Genomic DNA, 19,915 nt, shown 5'->3' on the forward strand with positions numbered 1-19,915 from the left:
AGAGACTCCAGTGAGATAGCACAGGGCTTCCAGGGGGAAAGGCACTTTCGTAGGGTACCTGGCATGTGCCAGGCGGTGTTCAAAGAGGGTTCCTATGTGTTCTGTCTTCTCATCCATATAATAATTTAAGTAGTGTTGTCCTTTCACATAAGAGGAAAAGAAAGCTAAGCCTTTGCAGGTTCACTCAGCTAATTGAGGGCAGAACCAATTTTGAAACAAGTTCAAAGTACACGATCATGTCCCTATGCTACCATCTGTGTTTTGCTATTTTGTATCTTTTGTGACTGTGGACGAAGATAACTTGAGAAAGAGTGTCTTGAAGTGCCTAAGAAAATCTTGCCTTTAAAGAAGGGGTTCAGGATACTCAACCTCAGAGAATGAGAAAATCCAACAGCAGCGGGAACATGTGGGGAAAGCTTGAGCTCTTGCAATCAAAATGGCTGAGCTTGAGCTGAGAGCCAGCTTGATCAGGGTCTCAGAATCTCGGAGTTTGCGTTGTGGCTAACCAGATGGGCTCATAGGTCTGTAAGGGACGGGGCTTCTGGAGAAAGAAACCTACTAACTTTACATCCTGTCCTGGTCACTATCCTAACTGCGCCCGAGCCGTACTCAGTCACTTATTACAATGTTCAAATCGCCTGTTGCTCTCAGAACATGCTTACTTGCGTATCACCTTGCCCTACAACTCAAGGCCGTTCCTTCCAGTCCCACACTTGCGAGTTTGTGAACGGTGATTCCCAGCCAGCTTAGAAAGTCTAGTTCTGTCAGTCATGACGTATCTTAAAGAGAGCTGTCTGTAGGTCTTGCCTGGAGCAAGGGGTTGCTAACACTAGAGAAGATGAGAGAAGGTGCAAGAAGACTCTTCGTAGGCTCACTGTGTGCTACTGAATTGCTATTTCCTGTCTCCACGCACCTCACTTTCTGTCCTCAACCCCTGACATCTTAATGCCCCAGCTAGAGGCTTTCTTCCCTTTCTGTCCTTCCTTCCCATCCCTTCCTCTCCCTTCTCCCCCCACCCCTCTCCCCTCCCCGCCCCTCTCTGTTCCCTTTCTTTTCTCTCTCATCTGGCATTTGCTCATATTGCTGCTTTTACCACTTGTTTGCTGTTCATCATTAGCCCTTTTGGGGATATTTGCCAAAAAGAACATACAGTTTTTACTTGGCATCAGGAACTTCTTTCAGAGCATTCCTGTTTGCCTGGATACCTGGGTTTACCCAAACCATTTAGGTATCATTTGTCAGACTGTTTAGGATTCTTTTTGCCCAGGTCAGGGCTCGTGTCAGAGAACCGAGTCAGGGGCCCCGGCAGTTAGTTTGGGCATAAACCTGTGCGCAGCTGTGTGACACAAAGTGCTGTGATGGGTGCCAAGGGAAGTATTATAAAAGGGACCAAAAAGTAGGGCCTTTGCTTGGAGAGCGGAGAGGTGAATTGTCACTTGAGTCACTCAGTCCTTTTGCTACCATCCTTGGGGGTATTTCCTTTCCTGAAAGCTGGTTGAACAGAATGAGTGCAGTTTTTTCTAAATCTGTCCGTGAGACCGCCAGCTGTGTGTCTTTCCCGCTCACTCCTTGAAGTCTGCCGTCAGAGCTGGTTGAGGGAAGAGTTCCTGTCCTTGGCCTGAATTCTCACACTCATGTGGGAATGGGCTCTGACACTGCATACAGGTAGTGTTACCTTGGGCAGTTTGGATAACCTAAAGCTGTCAAGCCTTCACCATTACAGAAACTTCATGTCCTCATTTAAAAAGAAGGAAGCAGCCCTCTGCCAGCAGAGCTTCAGGTAGATAGATGGACCTGTGCAGGGCCCAGTGGGGTGGCTGGCACTAGTGTTAAGTGGAAAAAGCCAATGAGTTAGCCACTTCTGGCTTGAGTTTTAAACCTAAGCCCACTCCAAGCTGGCCAGAGAGGAGATCGCAGAGTGATAGCCCAGGTCTGGCTCGAGAGGCATCCGTCCTCGTTATGTGCAGTTGGATTTCAAAGAGCAAGAGGGCTGTTTGAATTGGCAAATGTCCATCTACTCTGTGGGAGCCCAGAGTCTGTAATGCATGTGTTCAGAGCAGGGACAACATTGTCAAGGTGAGCTGTGGGGGACCCCTCCGAGGGGATTGTGGTTTGTTTACCCTCTATCATTGTGAACTTTCTTACCATGTGAAATGCTGGCCTTCTCTTGAGAAGGTGAATTTATAAGAACCTTGTGCCCGATGAGACAATTAGACAAGGGGGCCAGGTAGGGGGCAAGCGTGCGGTGGGTTTTCAGTTTCGCCGAGTGATCTCATGGAGCCACGGACTTGCAGGATGCCGGTGGGTGGGACTGTACTGGATATAAGGTAGAGTGCATTCTGGCCCTGACTCTTCCAGAATCCTGTGCTGTGATGCTGACTCTTCCAGAATCCTGTGCTGTGATGACCTGCTGTGATGACCCCCTATGCCTCTGTTCTAAGCCACAGCCTGAGCCTGAACCTAATGGAAGCTTCATGAGCATGGGGCTGGGAAGAGAGAGCCCCTCTGGCTTTAGGAGCCAAAGCTCTCTGCTTCCTCTTGTAATATTCTGGACTTGGTGCAGAAGTGAGCTCGTGCAGAATTTTCCCAGGCAGTATCTGCATTTGTTACCTCTTAAAACTCAATCACCAACAATTAACACAAAAGCAGTTATGCTACCTAAAACAGCTTAGGCTAATTAAAACCTTTTTTGGGTCATCAAAACCCACTGTTCTGCTTTTGGGTGCAAGTTAATTGATAGTGAGCTGAAGCACAGCGAGATTGTGGGAAAGGGAAGAAAAAAAACCACTGACAAACTTTAAAAAAAAATCCTTATTAGCATTCTTTTTTAAAATTTGAGATCTGGGGCATCTGGGTGGCTTAGTCAGTTAAGCGTCCAACTCTTGATTTTAGCTCAGGTCATGATCTAGTTCATGAGTTTGAGTCCCTCATCAGGCTCTGTGCTGATAGCATGGAGCCTGCTTGGGATTCTCTGTCTCCCTCGCTCTGCATCTCTTCTTCTCATGCCCTCTCTCTCTTTCAAAAATAAATGGAGTGAAGTGGTCACGGTGAGAGATACAGCGAGCCAAGGGCCTTGTGTGCCAGGGAAGGAAGTGGGGGAGGGAGAAGGGCCTTGTGGGCTGGTGGCTCCCAGACCCTTTCTGTGTGAGAAGCTCTCCTGGAGCCTGTTAAAAGTGTGAATTCACACCTCCTGAGATTGTGTTCCAGAAGGTCTGGAATGGGCTCAGAAACCCCATGTGTTACAGAACGCCCCGTGCTTCTAACATACAGGCAGGCCTGAGCACCGCCAATGTAGAAAACTCTTCAATTGAGCTACATTAGAGCCCTTTTATTTTCTCTTGAGGTCACTGGCTCTCGTGGGTCTGTGGTTCTTTTGAGGATTTCTGTAGAAATTTTGTGCACTATTTCATGCAAAGTATTTGTACATTTTATACACTTATGTTTTCCTTTAAAAATTTTTTTTAAGTTTATTTATTTTGAGAGAGAGACAGAGAGAGCGAGTGGGGGAGGGGCAGAGAGAGGGAGAGAGAGAGAATTCCAAGTAGGCTCCACACTGTCAGCACAAATCCCGACGCAGGCCTTGAACTCACAAACAACGAATTCATGACCTGAGCTGAAACCAAGAATTGGATGCTTAACCGACTGAGCCACCCAGGTGCCCCTATATTTTTCTAGGTAGGGAAAAGAATCCATTACAATTCCAAGGAAGGGCCTTGTTCTCCTCATTCCTTCAGATGTAAATGTTGAGAAAAACAAAGGCAGGAGAAATATGACTAAGAATAAATCATCTTACAGCTTGCGGCCCACCCATGCGCCTCTGAGACATGCAGAACATGACATTCTTCAAGGGTCTCATGACTAATGTCTAGATTTACTAGATAATACAGGGTAACCTTATCTTGACAATAGCCAGACCTGCAAGGTCCTATAAACCTCACCTTCAACATACACAAACTCCTTAGAGACTCACTTATCCTTCGCCCCCACTAACCAGAAAGAATCTAATCAGTCACTCCTTGTAGTCACAAGAGCAGCTCTCTCGGCCCGTCGGTCCTGTCCCCATGCTATATAATAAAAGCACCTTTTTTCTCTGGGAAATGTCTCCAGAATTCTTTCTGGACGCTTACATTCCACAATCCCACATCACAAGACCTTAACATTTAGGTGTGCAGTGTTGAGGAGGCGGGGGTGGGGAGAGCCAAGAATCTGTTTCAAACTGAGGACTGAGATGGATTTGGAGCCACAGGGCCGAGGGAGTTCATGAACCAAGAACGAGAGGCCCAGACTCCATAGTGCATGATTTGGAAAGCCCTGAAAGGACAAGATATTGGGGCCAAGCGGGAAGAATAAGGACAGGAGGCATCTGCTCATGGGTCCACCGCCAGCCTTGTCCAGGAGACACGGAGACCGGAACTGGGCAGAAGCAGGAAGGAAAGACAGGTCTTTGGATTTCCCTGTCTTCTTGGGCGGAGGGGCCTTCGTGGGGAGTTACGATGCTGGACTCTGCTGCACGTGGTTGGGCCTCAGTGAGCCAGAGGAGGCCTTCCTCGGTGCCCCGCAGATCCGATTACAAAGCACAATTAATTTCTTTCTTGTTTTCACAGCAGAAGCAGGGTCAGTTTTCTTCCAGGGCTGGCATCAGCTCCCCCGCCCCTTCCTGCTCACTCACATGCCCATCAAGACCGGATGCGGGACTTGGCCTCGGAAGGGCCCTTTGCTTGGGGTTGTTTTTCCTAAGTGCAGTAGCTAACCTTCTGGAGTTTCTGTGTCGCTGGCTTTCATCCTTCATTTCTCCAGGCAGCATTTGTGGCCCCTGCTGCGTCCTCAGACAACTGTGTGGTTTCAGCAGGGCGATCATGCAGTTAATCGTCTAAGCCAGGACGTGTGCTTAGGAGAGGCGCTTCGATTCCTCCAGGACAGGACGGCAGGCACAGCCCTAGCTGAGTGGGGCACGGGGCTGGCCGGCCCAACTGTAGGAAGTCAGGGCCCATCAAGGCCTGGGGGCCCCTCGGCGTGAGACTAACGGATGGACACCTGCACGAGAGTCTTGGAAGGGTGTGGAGGGGCTCTTCCAATTTCCTGCCTGCATGCGGAGAGGCAGATCCCCGCAGGCCGGGCCTGGCCCCCGGTTCTGGTGGTGAGGGGGGGTATGGAGCTGCAGAATAGATTTTCTCCCCCTTGCAAAGCCAGTAGATCTCTGGGATTCTTTGTGTCTTTGGTCTGTCCTGCCGGCACTGAACACTAGCCAGTGAGTTACTAGCTCTGGGTGGAGCAAATACAAAAGGCCAGTTTATTCAGTGGATATTCTTAGAGCTCCTACTGTGTGCAGAGCTCTTGCTACAGTGGGGGGGGGGGGGGGGAAGTAAAAGCGCATGCCTCGAGCAGTTCCCAGCCTGGCGGTGGAGCCTGGGGAGGTTTGCCCTGGGGGCTCCCAGCGGGGATGTGTCTGACACTGGCAAGAAGGCTTCCTGGAAGAGAGGCTCTTCGGGCTGGGTCCTGTAGGATGGGTGGGATTCACTAGATGAGGTCCGCTGTGGTGGTTCTGGGGGAAGCCCAGTCAACTCAGGGCAGTGGCCTCAGTGCGCTCTCCACCCATTCTTCCTGCTAACCAACTTCTCTACTGGGGGCGGCTCCCTCAGGGGGATTAGTGGCATCTCCGGGGCAAAGCCTGGAAGTCATACAAAGCATATTGATGGGTAACTTTGCATGTTTTGTACCTGCCTCCTTCCTTCCCTCCAGCTATGGCTGCCTTCCCTTAGAGGCTTCCAGAAAGGCGGTCAGTTCACTCACCTTTCCAAAGTGGTACGTGAGAGTGTGTGCGTGTGTGTGTGTGTGTGTGTGTGTGTGTGTGTGTGTGTGTGTGTTGGAAACAAGAGACAAGTTGTTTCCTTGTTCGACGGCTCCCACACCAGACAGCAACAGAAGCACCTGGGAGGGGCTTGTTAGTGTGCGGGTCCCCACATCCTGCCCAGGCCGGAAATGAGGGTTCCCAAAGTCTGCTCTCAAAGAGCAGCCCAGTCGGTTCCGATGAACCACCCAGGCGCGTTCTCAAAGCTGTGGGCCCCTGGGCAGCCTCCCTGGCTGGAGACTCTGCTCTTTTCCACAGATTTCCTCCTGACCCTGGCTGCAGCGTCACTGTAGAAAAGGACTCCCCTTGGGCCTTTCGGCCTCCAGGCACACCCTGTGTCAGCCTCACACAGGTGAAGGGGCATCTGTTATGTGACAGTCCCCCTCCCACCCTGCTGCCTCACTGCCCAGATGCCCCGGGCTGTGGGAGAGGGGAAAGGAATAGGGGAGGGCGTCTGAGGTTCTTACGGCCCCAAACCTTGTCCGGCTTGGGGCCACCGTGGGCGTGGGCTCAGAGGTGGGGAAAAAGCAGGGAGCCGAGGAAAATGCCGGCCACAGAACCTGCCTTATTTCGGTTCCCCTCTCCTCCCCTCACCCCAACACGTAGAGCAGACACTACACATCCAGCCAGGCAGGGCCACAGCACGGATCCCTTCTGCTGTTTTTTACTTCGTACAGTCTGGGGGCTGTTTCTTCCCAACTAGGTTCTGAGTTTCTTGAAGCAGGAATCTTGTGCGATCTGTGGTGCTACTTCCATACCTGGCACAGACGGGGGCTCAGGAAATGGGGAATGGCCGACTGATGGGCACATGTGCATCCAGCATCTGGGTGCAGCTGTGCAGGACTCCGAGGGTCTCTCTGTGTCCACCTGGGCCTCCCCGTGTGGCCCCAGGAGTGTTTGCCTCCACGTCTGTGAGCCTCTGAGCGTGTCTCCATATGTTGGCGGTCAGTTTCTGTGAGCCTCTTAGTTCCACTTTGTCCGTTTTCTGCTGCTTGGTGGCCTCCTCCACAGGAAGCCAGTCCTGAGGCTTCAGCCGGCAGGCAGCACCTCCCCCACAGACCCTGTCAGCAGGGAAATGTCGTGTCACCTCCCACGCCCCACCCCACAGAGGCTCCACACCTGCCATGCCCGCTGGCATCACTGTCCTCTACAGGCTCATTCTCCAACAGGCACTTGGTGGCCCCACTTTGCTGCACATCATGCGATGAACCTCTCCTGGCTCAGCCCAAGTGCCAGGTGGCTCCCAGGTTCCCTGGGTAGTCAAGCCATTGACAAAGCTGATATCTTTCAATTCGTTTTTTTCAGCCAGATTTTTTTTAAATGTTTTAGTTATATCTGAGAGAGAGGCAGTGTGAGCAGGGGAGGGTCAGAGAGAGAGGGAGACACAGAATCAGAAGCAGGCTCCAAGCTCTGAACTAGCTGTCAGCACAGAGCCCGACGAGGGGCTCGAACCCACAAGCTTTGAGATCATAATCTGAGCCGAAGTAGGGTGCTTAACCAAATGAACCACCTAGGCGGCCCCTTCAGCCAGATTTAAAGAAGACTTAATCTGGGTGCCTGGGTGGCTCAATCGGTTAAGTGTCCGACTTTGGCTCAGGTCATGATCTCGAGGTTTGTGGGTTTGAGCCCCACGTTGAGCTCTGTGCTGACAGCTCAGAGCCTGGAGCCTGCTTTAGTCTGTGTCTCCCTCTTTCTGCCCCTCCCCCGCTCATGCTCTGTCTCTCTTTGTCTCAAAAATAAATAAACAAAAAAAAATTTTTAATAATAAGAGGACTTAATCAAGTGGCTGACATGTAATTTTTGATGATGGATCACTACGCTTTTTTTTGGCGTACGTCTTGGGAGTTCAGAGAACAAAGTGACATCTACTTATTTATGTGACATCTACCTTTTTATGTACAAAAGGAGCTATAAAAACGAAAAAGAAAAAAAAAAGAGAAGAAAAGATGCTGAGTCCTGAATCATTCCAGCAATAAATATTCACCCGCGGATTCATGAACAATGAAAGTCCCATGCAGTCCATTAAAATGTGTTTTCAATACATTTTTCTTTTGACATTTAACATTTTACTTTTGGTAAACTTTTGGTGTCTGTGTTTTGTTAATCAACTGTATACTATATTTTATGTGAAAAATAGTTGTAACAACTCAATCTGGAAGGAGTTTTCAAAAAAACTCCTACAAGCTTTGGTTACAGAAAAGATTTCCATTTCCATTTCTAAATATGTTTTGTGGCAGAGAAGTACGATAAGGCGAGCAATGAAGGACTTTCCACCATAAAAATACTGCATCACTGTAAAATTCTATAGGGGAAATGGAATGAAGACAAGTTCAAAGAGAAAAGGAACAATGTAAAATTTTTTACTATTGAGGGAGAGCTAGTTGGTTAGCGTGTGTCTTTAAACAGATGAGGGTGGCTATTCGATCATTGTTGTGCTGGGATTCTGAATGACATGTTTTAAAGTGTTGTGGCAGTTTTATTTTAAAATGTAAATAGTTGGGGCGCCTGGGTAGCTCAGTCGGTTAAGCGTCCAACTTCAGCTCAGGTCATGATTGTGCAGTCCATGAGTTCAAGCTCTGCATCGGGCTCTGTGCTGACAGCTGAGAGCCTGGAGACTGCTTCAGATTCTGCATCCCCGTCTCTCTCTCTGACCCTCCCCTGCTCTCTCTTTCTCTTTCTCTCTCTCTCGAAAATAAATAAACATGAAAAAAAATTTTTAGATAAAATGTAAATATTTGCCAAATGCCAGTTATCACTCTCTCGCACATTTAAAAATTTATGTAAAACAAATATTAGATGTCAGCTTTAAAAAATGCAAGATGGGATACATGATTACAAAAAACGATGTTTTGGGGGTATTCCTAGAGGAAAAGCCCTTTTGAATGCTGGCCTGATGGCCTCTCAGTCTGTCCCTTGCACTCCCACCCTCTCCTGGAAATCCCCCCATGGTTTTGTTCAGGGAGACTATGGGGCCTTGTCTACAATTGCCTCTGATTTCAGGACACTGGCCTTTGGGGCGGGCTGTGGCATGACACGTGAGCTGTACCTGTCCTCTGGGCTGAATTAACCTGCCCTCGGTTGGCGGGGAGCGGCAGACACTGTCCCGGGGGAACGATAAGGGACAGACCTGCAGACACAGAGGTTAGAGACGGAGAGCCAGCCCTAGGCGCTGGGCTATGGGCTCACAAATGAGAATGGATCCAGCCCTCCGTCCCCGGCCACAGCACCCCTTCCCGTGCCTGGCTGACTTGACCTGAGGGAAGGCCGTTTCCACAGAGGCATGGTTTATTGCACCGAGAGCAGAGATGTTTCTTCTGAAGGCGAGGCTGAAATGAAGCCCAGTCTGAGGAGGGGGCTGAGAGGTTAGTGCCAATCACCAAACACCCACTTTGGTTTCTGATGTTCCAATCCTACTCCTTGCCCCAGGGCGGGGTGGGGGCAGCCGCCTCCTCCTCATTTCTCCAGCCTAGGCATCTGGTTGGCCTGGGAGCGTATGGCTGCCTTGGTTGTGTCTTCCTCCACACACGTCCCTCCCCAAGGCCCTGAGCCTGTGGAGAAGAGCTCCCCCAAGACAGGAAGCAGCAGCCTTCGCAAGGCCCCAGGGACAGGAGGATGGCTGGGAAGGGGCAGAGAGACAACCTGGTCTGGGGTGGGGGTGTAGGTGAGAGTCCCTGGGATGAAGCCAGATTAATCCTTTACTTCCTGCTGCTGTGACCACCCCCCTCAACTGCAGAGGGCGGCACTGAGCATGGAGGCAGAAGGCAGGGCCAACTGCACTGAGTAGGGCAGCCCCCCTTCCCCCAGCTCTGCTGAGAACTAGCTGCCCTGACTTGGGCAGGCCCCTCCCGGCTCTGGGCCTCAGTTTCCTCTTCTGTGAATGGGGCTATGGTGAGGATGCAGTGAGAGAGGCTGGTGTGGGCAAATGCCTGCTCCTCTGGGTGGGGGGGGGGTCGTCTCTGCGACTTCCCTCTGTTCCCTCTGCCCTGACACTTCCGGCCCGGCTGGCCCCGGCTCCTGACAGCCTCTCCCGGGCTGGCTGGGCTGGCCAGCTGGCCTCTTCTCTCCCTTCTGCCCCCACCAGGGCCCGTGCAGCAAGGTGAACCCAGGGACAGGCGCCACACAAGGATGGGGAAGCTGTCCTGAAGGTGGAGTGATGGGCGAGCGGGGTGGCGGGGGAGTCACAGGGCGGCCGTCTGCTTGATGCTGTGGAAGCTGATCCGTGTGGGCGACGTGGGGATGGACGTGGCCCGGGCCACAGGCACTCGGAGCGAGTGGTGGTCCTGCCAGCGGCGCCACCTCTTCCTCACGGCCGAGCGCACCTACAGGGGCGGGGGAGGGGGGCAGAGGCTCAGCCTGCGGGCTCCAGTCCTGGGACCAGGGAGTCCCTGCCCCTTGCAGAGCCCTTAAAGGGAGGCGGGGTGCCCTCCTGACCGCCACCCTCACACCCAAGGACTGGCTGGTTCCAAAACCGGTCGGTCCTTTCCCTGAAGCCGTTGACCTTGGAATCTCACACCTCTCCAGTGACCAGGTCCCCCTGTCCTCATCCCTCTCCTGGAGAAGCTCCCACTTCCTTGGGACCCACCGCCTTCCCTGCCCCCTCCCTCTGCCACCTCATCGCTATGGCGGGACCAAGGCAGCAGCTCCACGGATCTGCCTCTCGCTCTCCAAGGGCATCTGCTAATCTGCGAGCTCCCCTTGCATACTGGGCACCCCACGCACACACCCCAAAGTCCTTCCTCCAACCTCCTCCACCTGCTGACAGACTCTGCCTCACTGGCCACGGTGTGTGCCGCTGAGATGGAAAGCTAATGGTTCTATTCGTCTCAAAACCTGATCGTTGCCAGTGCTGCATTCTTCTCATTTGTATGGCAGGAATTTTTTCTGCGGTATGGGTCATCCTCCCCATATGCTAGCTTAACACATGGCTGGACAGAATAAATGCCCCCTAGACATTCATTGTCTGTTTGCTTTAGCAGCTCTGTCCCTGCCCTCCAGCCCCGGCCAGTCGCTGCTGCTGGATGTCCCCATCTGCAGTTTGCTTTCCTCGACAGAGACAGCCCACTGTCACCTTCTGCACAGGCAGGTGACGAGCCTCAGGATGGCACTGGCTCTCCTCCCGTTTGGAAGCTCTCAGGACCTGGGGACTGGGTCTGCTCTCTGCCCCATAACCCGCCGTGCATCCCCAAGCACCATAGGCCTATGTGAGCCTTTCTCCCAAGCTGGCCACACTAAGAGCTGGGCTTTGTGAGCTAACCAGGCTGACCCCCCTGCCTCGCTCCCTGGAGTTGGCCTGAAGGTGTGTGATCTTCTCTGGGAGAACGTGCTGGTGCCCTTCCCACTCCCTGGGTCCATAAAGGCCTGGGCGCACGGCTCACACATGACTCTCTCCTGCCACACTTTCCCGTCACCACCTGTGTTCGGGCCTCCCTCTCGTACGGGACCCTGCAGCCTGGGCGCCTCTGATTATTGCTCCTCCAGCTCTCCACGTGCATCTGCAAAGTGCTGGCATATTGTTTCTGGCCGGCTCAGTCGACCTTCTAAACTGGTTTGAGACCCTCAGGCAGGATTGCTGTGTGCCAGAGCTGGGTGGCTTCCTCGGCCTTCCCCTCCCCTGTCCAAGGCAGAGCTCGGCGGGGCCAGGGAGCCAGGCACTTCCAAACACCTGGGCGACTCCACTGGAGTGGGGACTGAGGGCTGCCCCGGAGCCTGGTCTCCTACCTCTCCATTGAAGAAGCAGTAGAAGACAGACACAAAGAACCCCTGGAAAGGAAGGAGGGAGGAGTCAGAGACCTGCCTGGCGAGCACTCTGCAGGGATGGCCCAGGACACTCCGCCCCCAGGATCCCCGGAGGCTCATAGCTGGGGGGAGCCCCGCCCTCACGGTGCAGGTGTACTGGGGCCCACTGCAAGTGACAGGCTGCCCTGAGTCCTCAGAACAAGGTGCTGGGCCTTCGGGAGGTGCAGGCTAGGGTGACCATGACCCAGTCAGGAGGTGAGCCCACCCTGGGGCGGGGGTGCCAATGGCCATTTGTATTTCAGGGTGAAAACATGTCCGCCAGCCCTGCATGAAGTCTCTGGGAGGGCCTCGGTGCCCCAGCATTCTAGGTCAGGAAGGAGTCCCCAGCAGGTCATGTGCCCCACCTGGAATGACTGCAGGAAGGAGTTGAAATAGATGAACACGATCTGCGACAGGTCGTCCTCCCCAGGGTTGACGAAGAAGAGCATGTAGGTGATGCCCAGAAGGGGCAGCAGAACCAGGGTGGCCTTTACTGCCTTCCTAAGGGGGATGAGAGGGTGACAAGACTGGTCTGAGACCACACAGCAGGCAGGGGGCCTCACTCGGGTGACGTTTCTTCTGGGACCCTGAGCAGGCTCCCCGGGAGAGGGCTCTGAGGACCGAGGGGGCCCCCCACCTCCAGGGGCTGAGGTGCCTGCCATTCACCTGTACTGGATTGTCTCGGACGTGGTGGACGCTCGCAATTTTGTCATTAGGATCCTGACGATGTTGAAGAGAAATACAAAATTGATCTGGAGGGGAAGCAGGCAAGAAGGAGGGACCATGAGGTGGGGAATGAATTAAGAGGCAGTCTCTGCTCCCTGGAACCCAGTGAAGCCATGTCCTGCGCACACATCCATCCTCCCGGCCACCCCAGCCCCTGCCCGGGGGCCTGGGGCCTCTGTTTCTCCCTCACCAGGACAGGCAGACACTCTGCCCAATTCCTTGTCACCTGAGGGCTCCAGAGCCTGCCTCCCCACCTCCAGACCCAAGGGAGGAAAAGCAGCCTCAGAGGCAGTGAACAGGCCACAAAGTCCACTTTTTCTGAGAGGCAGCTCCTCAGAAAGTTTCCAAACCCCTGCCCCACTTGGAACGCCACAGGAGCCGGGGCCAGGGCTCTCCCCTAGTCCCTTGCCCTCTCTGCTGTGGGTCCCCAGTTGTTGACTGAGGGATTCCCTGAGGCCCTTCTACCCTTCGAGCAGATGCGGCCATTAGGAGTAACTAATCTCTCACCATCCCTCCCCTGCATCCAGGAAAGCTCTAGAACCTTCACAGACACATCTGAGGCAATGGAGATGAATGATCTGCTTGGCTGACTCCAAGGCTCCTGGAAGGGACTCATTTATCTTCATTCTGAGCCTTTTCTCAGCCTCAGAGGCCAGGCACACAGCCTCTTCTTGGGACCTGCCCAGGGGGCCTCCTGAGCCATCCTCATGCCGTGTATGGTCACCATGGGCCCCAAGTGTCCTGTCCATGTGCACCAGCTTGTCTGTGTGACGGGTCTGGGGTGGGTCAAACCTTCCAGTGGGTCTGTTCTCTGTGCCTGTGGGAGTGTGTTTGCCTCAGAGTGTGTTCATTTGTGAACGTGTATCTGGGGGCGTGGGTGTGCCAGTGTTTCCCTATATCCATCCCCACGTGTGAGCAGACAGGAAAGTGAGATTCCCTTTCTTGGGAATCCCTCCCGAGAAAGTGCACAGGAGTCAGAGGGTGTCTGCTGGCTCATGCATGTGCACATGCGTGAGTGCATATGTGTGCACATACACAAATTTCCTCCCGAGTCTCTGTCCCAAGAATCCGTCACTTCTTAAGGCTTCCTAAGATCCGGCAACAACCCCCAGGCTGGGAGTGGGGGTCCCGGCAGACATCAGCCACAGCCGGCTGCTCTCCTGCCCATGGCAGCATGGCCTGGGGAGCCCAGGGTCTGGGGTGGGCGGCAAGCCTTCAGCCAGTGGCCGGCTGTGCTCTGCTTCTTCTTAAGGCTCATCTCACTTCCAGCCCCTGGGGTTTCTGGCTTATTTCCTCAGATCACAAGGTCACCATAACACATAGGTCAATCCTAATTTTCTCATACAAATGACACAAAATACTTGACCTTTTCTGATTCATTCTGACTTCTCTGAAAGCAGAGGCTGTTGGAATCAAAATCTATTCTCATTTCTGCCATATTCCCTGCATTAGGTCTATTTACCCATTATTCATCAACCCATGTACCAATTCATTCAATTACCCATCCATCCATCCAAATATCTACTCAACAATCCATTCATCAGCTTATCTACTCACCCGTCCATCCACCCACACACCCATCCATTCTGGCAGTGAGTTGCAGAGCACCTCTAAGGCTGCAGGGTCCTGTCCCATGTGCTGAGGCCAAGAGCAGGGACAGGGTCTAGTGCGGAGGATCTGGGAGACAAGGCTGATCCTCTCTACTCCTGTGACGCAGGCAGTTAGTGATGCTGTCCCCACCGCCTCTCAGCCTGGGTCTGTGCAGCCCGGAAGTCACTCTTCCCTTGTGAGCATGGTTCCCAGCCTCGCCCTCCACTGCATCTTCTCCACCTCTCCCTCCCACCGGCACCTTCCCCCTCCTCCAGGGAGCCTCTCACCATCCAGCCACATGGAGCTTTCCATTCCTGGACCTTCCTTCCCCCTCCACCCCCACAAATCCCAGCTCTTCAATGAGCACTGCTTACTATCCCCTAACCTTGACCAACCTAGTCTCTTTATTCATTCATTCATTCATTCATTCATTCATCAAACTGACTTGTCATGGGTCAGGCCCCTGTTCCCAGAAGTCTTGTGGTCTAGAGGGAGGGAAGTGGCTCAGAAAGGCCTAGAGAACTGGCACTTGAGCTGAGAACTGAAGGAAGGTGGAGAACTGTGTTCCAAGCAGAGAAAGAGCCAGGGGAGAAAGCCCTGGGGTCGGGGAGGTAGGCCGGCCGGCGGCCTCTGTGGCTGCGCTGAGCCCAGATAGTGGAATCTATCTACCTGCTTCTACAACAGCTGCCGCGAAGCCCTCCCAGCCTGGGATGCTCCTAGGGCAGCCTGCGTGGCATGGGCTCTGGGAATGCCAAGGGGAGAGGGTGCGGCCAGACCCTGTGGAGAAACTGCCCCGCAGAAGTCCAGCCTCGCACCCTCCTGCCCCGTGTGTCCAAGGGCGCTGCTGCCAGCAGCCTGGGTCCCCACTGGCACGTTAGTTCCTCATGAGGCTCTGTGGGAGGAGCACCCTGGCCTGGCCACAGCTCCGGCATGGCAGGTGGTGGTGGGTGTCAGGCCCAGACTGGGGGTCTGGACAGTACGGTTGCTACCAGGACAGACAAGGGAGATTCGGTGTTCCCATTCCAGGTTTTGTTTGAAGCGCTTCCTGGCTACTCTTCAAGCAGCAGCCTTAGGTGGTAGGTGTGATTGTTATTCCCATGTTACAGACGTACAAACTGAGGTTCAGATAGGCTATATCGCTTGCCCATGCCACAGACTCGGTGTCAGGATTCGAACCGAGGCAGCTGGCCTCGCGCATCAGACAGCCGCTCCTGCAGGAGTTCGTGAGATCTGGGCTAGACGTAAGGAACTAGAGGGAAGGCACTAAGCACTGGGGAGGGGGGATCAGAGCTCAGGATAGCACCACATGGCCCATCAGCACAGGGTCCAAACCTGTGGCTCCGGGTGCTGGGCAGTGCACGTGCATCTGGAGGCCGCTGGTCCTCACGGCGACCCCGTGAAGCAGGGACTGGCAGCCTCGGGTTACAGGTGAGAAACTGGGAGAAAGTGGAGAAACTGAGGCTCCAAGCAAAGAGCTCCCCCAGGATCACACCACAAATCCCAGGTGGCTGCCGCCAGTGCTGGCTCCAGGATGCCACACAGCATATGGCCTCCCACCAAGACAGAGAAGGTAAACAGATGCGGCTCACTGGCTCTTAACCTCCAGCGCATGGGTACGGTGGGCCCTCTCCACCCCTGCGAGGGGGAGGGTACTTGCTAAGTCCTGGTGCTCATGGGAGACCCTCCTGCTCCAACCACACCGGCACTCGTGCAGAGGCAGGCAAGGAGGGGAGGGGGAAGGGGATGCCATTACTGCCTCCTGGGCTTCGGACATGGTTCCCGGCCTCGGGGATGGATGTCCTCTGCTCCCTCCAGTTCTGGGTATTGGGCAGGTTTACCGGGGCGCTGCGAGGACGTCCCAGGTCCCTCTCTCACCGCTCCCTAGCTCTCAGCCTCTTGTACTGCACATGTGCCGGGGCAGTTACACACGGCCGGCCTGTCCCAGCCCCGTGCATCTGTGGAGCCCAGTGACCTGTCCAGATGGCATTGGGGATGCCTTCAGAAACCTGGAGACCAGGTCTGGAGACCTGGTCCTCACTGGATGCCTGTTTTCCCCTCCTGTTGGCATTTTCTAGGCAGGTGAAGCCTCAAAGGCCTGCGTCCTGAGCCCATCGCGTGCGGGGCCCTAGCTGGGCCACAGAGAACCAGGCATCGCACATCCCTGCCAGGCAGGGCCCCAGGTACTGCGGTTCTCCAACTAGAGTGTACACATCGGAGGTAACTGGGGCCCTTGGTCCAAATGCAGATCTGGGCCCCCCTCACCCCAGACATTCCCAGTGGTAGGCGAGGGGTCTACAATTTATATTTGCTAGGTCATTGCTGGGGGCGGCATCAAGCGAGGAGACTTTAGTCAGACAGACCCAAGGTGCCGCACCCTATAGGTGCGGGGGCCCGGGGCCCTGTGTTCACCAGCAGCTGCAAGGGACGTTTCTCAGCCTTGGGCTTCCTCTGGTGCCAGGGGAGTTAGCTCAGCCTCAAAGCGGGGGGACCTGGAAATATGGGGGTCTCATGTCCCCAGAGCAACCTCCACTGATGAGGCATGAAGCGTGTGGATTCATAACCTAGCTTCCAAACCGTCCACGGCGGGCAATCCTGAGACTCTTCTGCGTGGCTGCATCCTTCGAAGCCAGCTCATCACCTCACCCTTGTCTCCCACTCCCCCCCTCCCCCGCTGTACTTCCTTGGACCACCTCTCCCTGGAACGCCCCACACACATTCTTGCCGCATGGCTCTAATTCTGGCTATTCGACTGGCATTCGTGCGGCCTTGGGCAAGCTGCTCAGTTAGCCTCCCCAGCTTCTGCTTCCTCACCGGTCCAAAAGGGCTACCACAGAGCCTGTCTGAGAAGGCTGGCACAGGTGAAAATACTCATGGAGAGCACTGAGCCCTGAGCCTGGTCCAGAGTGGAGCCCAAGAAGTGCCGCATGCCTTTCCCATGACAACACAGGGACAACAGCCTCCTACAAACTGAACCAGCCCATTCACTTCCCGGAACCTGGCAATAAGTCTGTTCATGCCTTCCGGCAGCAGAAGTGCAGCTGTGAACCCCTGGGGGAGGGCAGGGTGACAGAGTACTGAGCATGTATCTCATGGACAGGACAGGCAAGCAGTGGGTGACCGGCCCCGAGTCTCAGCTCAGCTGGCAGTCCCATCTCAGTTTCTTCATCTGTAAAATGGGGATCATCATTCCCATGTCCAGGCATTGACGATACGAGATTTGGAAGTAATGAAGCCCTGTCTTCATTAGCTCAGTTCCAGCTGGAACCTGGAAACCCTGTACGTGTAATAGCTGGACGTGGGCTGGGCCCCAAAGAGAAGCAAAGGGCTCTTGGGCCAAGCGGTGAGGGTGGACGCAGAGAAAGAGGCATGGAAGGGCAGGCGGGGAGTGGCGGCTGACATGGAGCCCTCCCGTACCTGTCTCCCCTGCATTTCCTTACTACTGCCCAACGGCCTCGCGGCCAGGGCTCCCTCCCCACTCCTGCGGATTCCCCACCCAGGCCAGACTTCCTTGGCAGGGTCCCGGATTCACGAAAAGCCCTATCCCTCCACGAAGGGCTCACAGCAGCTGGCTGGGAGGGGATGGGTCTCAAGGGGTTTCCATTCACACGGGGTGGGGATGAGTGACTCATTGCAGCTGGGACTCCAAGGACAATCACTACTTCTGCCTTTGAAACGAAGTGGAATTTCTGATGGTGGAATTTCAGGCAGCGGGTAGAAACCTTCCTAGTCATCTCCAGTTCATATACATCAAGGACACTCCAGAGATGGGGGTCACACGCATCCCAGAAGAAGTCACAAAAAAGGAGGAGAGTCAGGAAGTGAAAGAGGCAAACAGTAATTGTCTCCAAGGTAGACCAAAGAACCCCCATTAGGCACCTGCTGTGTACAGGAGGAGGATGGCGATCGTACCCACAAGGAGCGGGTGGCCCTTTAAGGAAGCTGGTGCATTCGGGAGCCTGAAATTACCAAGCCTGAAATGTCTTACGTAAATGCCAATTTCTTATGGGGCTTTTTTGCATGTCTCTTTTTTTTAAATGTATGATATATAATGGGTTCGTTTTTGCAGAATGCAGCCTCTACTTAAACTCTACCTTAATTAACGCTCGTTATGGATTAAAGACGTGGCGGCAATTATACCTTAGATGCGAATACACTTGGCAAAGGGCGGGGAGCCGGACAAGGAACAATTGCTCATTACGCTCCATTCTGGTACCGCTGCTCCAGGCTGGGGGTGGTGGGCTGGGCCCTGGAGGGGGGGTGCAGGGGGCAGAGGGGGATGTCGGTCGGAGCTGAACAGAAGTCTATACGCCCTTCTCTTGCCACCGGCTTTCCCCTCGCCTGGCTGTCTCAGTACCTGGCAAGGGGACATCAGATGTGGGAGGCACTAGAAAACTACCAGTCAGAACCATTCTCTGCCCAGAAAAAGCACCCAAGGGCCAGAGGTGAGGGGGACGCACCAGGGCATGGATCGTGGAGAGGGAGAGTGGGGGGCGGCCGGGAAGGGGTGGTGTGTACAGAGTATGTGCAGGGGGCCACATGCTTCCCCAACATCTCTGCCGGGTAGGTCCTCTGCTGCCCTCCTGATGCCCACCCCACTCCAGTCCCCATGAGGACCTACCAGGAGCACGAGAATGATGGGGCCCTGGTAGATATAGTCCACCAGGTCACCAGGCTCTTTGCCAAACCAGCACCTGCAAAGACGGGGTGGCTGTAAGTGGCCTGCTGTGCCGTGTCCAGGCACCACAGCAGACCCGGCCCAGGGTTCTCCGGCTTGACCCTTCCTGGGATCCAGTCTCTAGTCTGTGCTTCCCCAAAAGCTTGGGCCCTTCTTGGCTCGCCCTTGGGCTTCACCTTCCATGGAGCGCCTGGTCTCCCCAGCTGGAGACCTGGGTCTCCTCCTCCTCTTCCTCATCCCGCCTCCCCATTCCAGACTGCTGGCCCAGGGCTGGCCATGCAGGAGGCTCATGAGTGGTAGGAGAGTCAGTCCCTCCCTTGCTGGCCCAGGGCCCAGCCACCCTGTACTACCTGTTTCTGCATCGCTCGGAACCGGCCGCTCCATGTGCCAGGTGCTCAACCACACAAAGCAGCAGATGTAGAGGCGGGAGCTGTCTCCGGGCCTGAACCCCGGCCTTTCTCTGAGCTGAGCCTCATTCACCCAGTGAAAGGAGCCAGCTGTTCCCAGAGGCTCGGTTATTCTTTGGGGATACTGGCGAGTGGAGAAGCTTATGTTCAGGGGAAGAGTGGGACCAGAGCACAGTCCGGCTCAGTCAACAACTCCGGTTGCACTTCAGAAAGGTCCACATGGACTTGGGGAAACTCCGGCTGTGTCCTCTGAAAGCTTAGAGGTCATCCAGTGCACACTGTCTTAGATAGGAATCTCCCCTGGTACCTCCCAGCTCTGAGGTTTCGGGTCTTTGCTTGAACACCCCCTTTGACGGGAACCTCACTACCCTACAAGGCAGCCTTCTTATTCTTGGGTAGTTTTTATCATTAGGAGCTCTTCCCAACATTGAGCTCTTGGAGCCCACCCCAACTCTGCCCCTGCTCCCAAATCCCTCTCCAGCCTCAGAGACTCCTTAGAGATTTGTATCCAGAGGCTGGCATTCCCCTGGCCCCTCTATTTTCAGCTGGAGGCACCCAACTTCCCAGCCACTCCTTGGTTGACCCATGGCCAGAACTGCCATCACCTGGGTGTGGCTTATATATCAACCTCTCTGGCGCAGGGAGGGTCCCAAGATGGGACAAGGTACCCTAGGTAGAGACTGGGATGCCTGAAGAAAACAAGCACCAGGGCTCAGTGAAAGAGGCTCAGTGACACAGCCTTGGATGTGCTCTAGGCTGAAAGCCTCCTGTCTTCGCCAGACCTGCCACTCCGAGGGGGAGGCCTTACCAAAGGTCAAAGGAGACCATGTGTTAGGGCATAGTAAAGGAGCCACAATTCCCAACTCAAATCAACAAAGTTGATCTGATACCTAC

At 54.4% G+C, this 19,915-nt stretch overlaps 1 protein-coding gene across 3 annotated transcripts in view; it reads right to left on the reverse strand.

Moving 5' to 3' along the window:
- Positions 1 to 9,115: 9,115 nt before the first annotated feature.
- Positions 9,116 to 19,915, reverse strand: part of CRHR2 (corticotropin releasing hormone receptor 2) — a 45,729-nt gene continuing 34,929 nt past the window's right edge. For 2 of the 3 annotated variants that reach the window (XM_039229842.1, XM_039229843.1), the window contains 5 exons: positions 18,558 to 18,630; positions 12,290 to 12,375; positions 11,989 to 12,124; positions 11,567 to 11,608; positions 9,116 to 10,167 (listed from right to left, as the gene is read on the reverse strand). In XM_039229842.1, the coding sequence (XP_039085773.1) occupies positions 10,027 to 10,167; positions 11,567 to 11,608; positions 11,989 to 12,124; positions 12,290 to 12,375; positions 18,558 to 18,630 (478 nt within the window). In that variant the 3' untranslated portion in view covers positions 9,116 to 10,026. Of the gene's footprint in view, positions 10,168 to 11,566; positions 11,609 to 11,988; positions 12,125 to 12,289; positions 12,376 to 18,557; positions 18,631 to 19,915 lie in introns of those variants that run through there. The other variant, XM_039229844.1, reaches the window with a different exon arrangement.

Source organism: Hyaena hyaena, unplaced genomic scaffold (assembly GCF_003009895.1).
Source record: "Hyaena hyaena isolate Hyena2069 unplaced genomic scaffold, ASM300989v1 scaffold_40, whole genome shotgun sequence".
NCBI lineage: Eukaryota > Metazoa > Chordata > Mammalia > Carnivora > Hyaenidae > Hyaena > Hyaena hyaena.